The 4779-nt window shown below is 37.2% G+C and overlaps 1 protein-coding gene across 2 annotated transcripts; it reads left to right on the top strand.

The window, feature by feature from the left end:
* The first annotated feature begins 109 nt into the window (after positions 1-109).
* Positions 110-3910, top strand: LOC122353660 (phosphoribosyl pyrophosphate synthase-associated protein 2-like). 2 transcript variants are annotated; one of them, XM_043251533.1, is made up of 7 exons: positions 110-149; positions 637-842; positions 1436-1488; positions 1848-1914; positions 2847-3019; positions 3138-3253; positions 3672-3910. In XM_043251533.1, the coding sequence occupies exons 2-7, from the start codon at positions 760-762 to the stop codon at positions 3729-3731; spliced, it is 552 nt and encodes a 183-aa protein (XP_043107468.1). In that variant the 5' UTR covers positions 110-149; positions 637-759; the 3' UTR covers positions 3732-3910. The 2 variants fall into 2 exon arrangements, with proteins under 2 accessions (XP_043107468.1, XP_043107469.1); XM_043251534.1 differs by having other exon boundaries at positions 685-842; positions 3672-3908.
* The last annotated feature ends 869 nt before the right edge of the window (positions 3911-4779 follow it).

Consider the following 4779-nt stretch of genomic DNA (forward strand, 5'->3'; position numbering starts at 1 on the left):
TTATTTTATTTTTTTACAAAGTACGGGCTTTTATTTTGAAAAGTAGTGCGTCTAGCGGCCATCTTGGGTATTTCTCGAGGGTAGCAAAGTTCACATTGTTGCAAGTGATCAGTAAACCACGCGAAGGGATCGATTAAAAGATCAAACTGGTGAGATTTGGCAGTATTTTTTGTTTACGGAATGAAACTCACAAAACAAATTATATTACGCTTATATAAACGTAGCTGCAAATTTACCTTTTAAATTTCCAGTGGCATAAGTGTCTTATTTAGCTTAGCAGCAATACTAATGTAATGGGTGAACTTTTTAGCAGAATGTGGTTTGCTTACGTTTGGCCATTCACGTGACACTTTGCCCACAGTCCTGTTCTCTGCGAGTCCTCGGTGTTCCGTGGATCTCGACTTATTAATTCATACTGTGTTTGTCATGACAGACTGGTTAAGTGCACCAGTCACGAATCGTGATTCGCGTCCGCGCAGACTCAGAAGTCACTTTAATGCTGTTCCAGTTGTGTGTCAGCGGTTAGTCATCATGTCTGTCGGCGCTTGAGCACATTTCTCACTGCCATACCGGGTTGCCATTACTATTATCATTGCAGTGTGTGCAAACATCCCATCTTCCCTTTGTTCTTTGCAGGAAGTGTCTGGTGTTAAACTAACAGTGTGCCTGTGGTCCTGTTGATAGGAAGGGCTCAGCAGTGCCTGGGTGCCCAGGGAGCCACTGCCTGAGTCCCTAGAGGTAGAGACCAAACCACAGGACATGAGTGCTGCCAAAGGAGGCCTGGTCATCTTCACGGCCAACTCCAACCCCTCCAGCAGAGAGCTAGGGAGGAGGATAGCCGAGTAAGTTGCCACTGGAGCGCCGGTGTAACATGCAAATTATATTGGGTAGTTAGGAAAGAGTGGAAATGCATTAATTCTCCAACTGAGTGAATATGAGCTAGAACAACAGTTTTTTTTTTTTTTTTTTTTTNCTACCATTCAAATTATGTACACTGCCATTCTAGATTATAAAGTTTTTTTTAAGGACGTCTTTGTCATGTAAATCAACGTTTAAACTGTTTTTTTTTAAGGCTGACATGATATAAAAGAACAAAATAAATTTGAAGGTTTAAAAAAAACTATTTAAATAACATAATTATTTGTTTAAATAACTAGTCTTTTGTGTTTTTCACCTGAATGTATTTTAGAATTCGTAAATGTATTTTATAACCTTTTGTTAATTGTATACCTTGCGTAATTTACTCCGAGATCGTCATGAAAATAGCGTTGATGCTGGCGCGGCGTTGAAATTGAATAATCAAATAAATTAATAATTTTTTATTTTGATTTTGTGGTGTGAAATGATTTGGGACGGCTGATATTTGCGTCTTAAAATAAAGTTATCTGTTGTGCATTTAAGCTGTTGTGCTGCATCATATTGTGCTTTTGTGCAGGCGGTTGGGTGTGGAACTTGGGAAGGTGCAGGTCTATCAAGAAGCTAACAGAGGTGAAGGCCTGTTTTTGTCTCGGCTCTCCTTTGAATATCTTCGCTAACACCGATGGCTGTGGCCGCTGCTGTAGTGGTTGATCATTCTTTGCATGCCATGCTGGAGAGAGTAGACAAAACAGATAAGCAATCTGAGCTTCTGTTCACTAATTAAACCGACAGTCTTTGTTTTGGGTCATGCTTGTGTGTTGTGAAATGGAGATAGGCTTGCGCTCCCACGTGCGGACACTGTGATGGAATTCTCCCAGCATTTCATGCACCGTTAAGTCCTTGTGCAAGCTTTTAAATAGCCAGTCTGTTTTGTAAAGTTGACTGTTTACTGTGAACCAAACTAAAAAGTAACATTTCTTTTCCCACAGAAACACGGGTCCAAATCGAAGAGTCTGTGCGTGGCAAAGATGTTTTCATCATCCAAACGGTCTCCAAGTAAGAAGCTTTAAAGAGAGACTCTTTTTAAAAGGTTTTTCGTTTATCCCTTATTACTTGTAAACATTTAGACAGTGTTAAGAAAATATTCACACACGATAACATAGATTCTTGGGGGGGTGGGTGTTTAAGCGAGGTTTTTTTTAAGAAGATGTGGTCTTAACTTGTATAAAGAATATCTCATTGGGTTTCAGACTTTAGCCTTTGTAATCTTATATATGGAGGTCTTATATATAAGTACAGATCTTATATATGCACGAACAACTTGTAACACCCCAAAGACAAAGGAAATCTTGAAATCATAAGACCCCTTTAACACTTCAAAAATCACAAAGACAACTCAACGCCAAACCATATGATCAGTGGTCATGACAGCCGAAAACTTATAGTTAAAAGTTTAAAATATTAGTATTTTTCTTACATGCTTGTCACATTGCTTCACAAGTAATCATCAACTAGGTTGTATGGAGAGCAGACTTGTTCGTATTGTCTGGTCTTTGAAGCATCAACATTGATCGCCACATAGACTTGGATTATATGGACTCTTAGGGATGGATTATTTTTCAGTAACAGTCTAATTGAGATTTATGTTATTAATACCAGAATTTTGTTGTTTGTAATGGTTTTCTGTAATGCATGCATTATAAAAAAAAACATTCAGAGATTTAGCAAAAACAAAAAAAAGTTTTAATTTGAAGTTAAAATTTTAAAAATGATTTCCTTTTGTTATTTATCTTTTTTTTTGCTACTAGAGCCCTGCTTTACTTTGATAGCTCAACCCACTCGCAGCCAATATGCTGAATTATGCAAACTCTGCGAATGAACCCTCAGTTTGACATTAATACTGAAGTTAAATACGCAAATCTCCATGTATGCAAATGAGATTCCCTAAGTCCCAGTCTTTAAAACCGTTCTTGCATTTTGATCTGCAGAGATGTTAACACCACCATCATGGAGCTGCTCATTATGGTGTATGCCTGCAGGACGTCCTGTGCTCGAAACATCATTGGCGTCATTCCCTATTTCCCCTACAGCAAGCAGTGCAAGATGCGGAAGAGAGGCTCCATCGTCTCTAAACTACTTGCCTCAATGATGTGTAAAGCAGGTAAATGAGTCCATCTGAGTCATAATTGTCCCTTCATTAGAGGTTTATGTGGATATTGGCTAATTTTAGTCCTCCAACTCATTTGCTTTGTCTGTTGGTTTATTGTGGCTTTGAGCAGGTCTGACTCATCTCATTACAATGGATTTGCATCAAAAGGAAATCCAGGGTTTCTTCAACATTCCAGTGGACAATCTGCGGGCCTCGCCATTTTTACTACAATATATACAGGAAGAAGTATGTCCTTGTGCAACTTGTCTGCGTCTCTTTTTCGTAAGATCTGGATTTACTGTAGATAGTTTTTCCTGTTTGTCTCTTCAAAGCCTTCAGTTCGAATTACAAGGCAAAGGCACTCTGTGTTTCACTTTATGAATGTCACCAGTTACGTTTGTTTGAAAACATAAAGCAGGGCGGAAGCTGGGTTTAACCGATGCAGGCATATATAATACACTGATAGGTTTATTTCTGACTAGCGCAGGTGGCCCATCATCAGATCAGAAGAGAATATATATATATATATATATATATTTTCTTAGTCAGAAAGCGTTAGTCAGAAATAAACATATCAGTGTGTTATATATGCCTGCATCTTTCAAAAAATGTAAATTATGTGCTCATTTATTTTTATTGTTTTTTTGTTTTTTTTTTTATACAGATTCCTGACTACAGAAATGCTGTAATTGTGGCCAAATCTCCAGCATCAGCTAAAAGGTGAAGTCATTTGCATGTCATGTCAGTAGTTTAGCTGTGTTGACTAAAACTGTAGTAGTGGTGTATGCTTTTAATATTAAGAGCGGCTTCCTGACTTCTGACTCGACATATGCCGTAAATATATGCCGATAACCCCTTGAATGCATATAGGTTAGTTTTAAAGATTAGTATATTTGATTTCAATAAAATAATGGCTGCTATATACAAACATTGCCAATCTTGGAAGAGCCAGGATAAATGTTCGTAAGAAAGAAGAAAGTCTTACACACCTAGGATGGCTTGGGGGTGATTAAAATATGCCATAAATTTCATTTTTGGGTGAACTATTTTTGTAGTAGTACTAGTAGTATCATCCTTATCAAGAATTGAACCAAATCACCTGAAATCTCATTGGTGTAACTGTAAGCATTGGGTGGCGCCAGTATGCAAACATGATGTTGAGAGATGTGGGCATCCATCTGTGATGATATTTCAGTTCTTACTGGTATATTTGCTTCTTGTTTTAGTCATGCATTCCACAGGATAAAATTCTGCTTTAAGTTTGAAAGTAAATGAGAAACTTCATGAGAATTGCACTTATCAGATATACTTGTGCCAGCAAAGCGTTTTCTCTACATAAGGCCGTTCTTTTGAACAAGATTGTGACTCTAAAACTGCAGTCGCATTTATGTTGGCCCGATGAGCGCACTTTTCGGATGAAAACTGACTCTGTGGAAATTTAGAGTAACTGTTGTTTTCATTTGTGTAGGTCAATGCAGATAAATTGAGTAACATTTGCGGATAAAACGTTTGTACTTGCAGTATATTCAGATTGATAAATAAACAACAAATACTCACATTTTCTCTTTTTTTTTTTTAGTTATCTTCATACAATAAAATAACTAAAAAGAGAAATACTATGAGAATAATAAAATGCAGTAAAACCAAGAGGAAGGGTAAGAAAACATCAAAACTTGCAGCAAGAAGGATAAAGATTCAATCAGAATAAAAAGCCTTATCGAACAGAATGGTTTTTAATTGAGATTTTACTTCCATATTGTGACGTAGGCTTT

The sequence above is a fragment of the Puntigrus tetrazona genome, chromosome 11 (genome assembly GCF_018831695.1).
Source record: "Puntigrus tetrazona isolate hp1 chromosome 11, ASM1883169v1, whole genome shotgun sequence".
NCBI classification, from domain to species: Eukaryota; Metazoa; Chordata; class Actinopteri; order Cypriniformes; family Cyprinidae; genus Puntigrus; species Puntigrus tetrazona.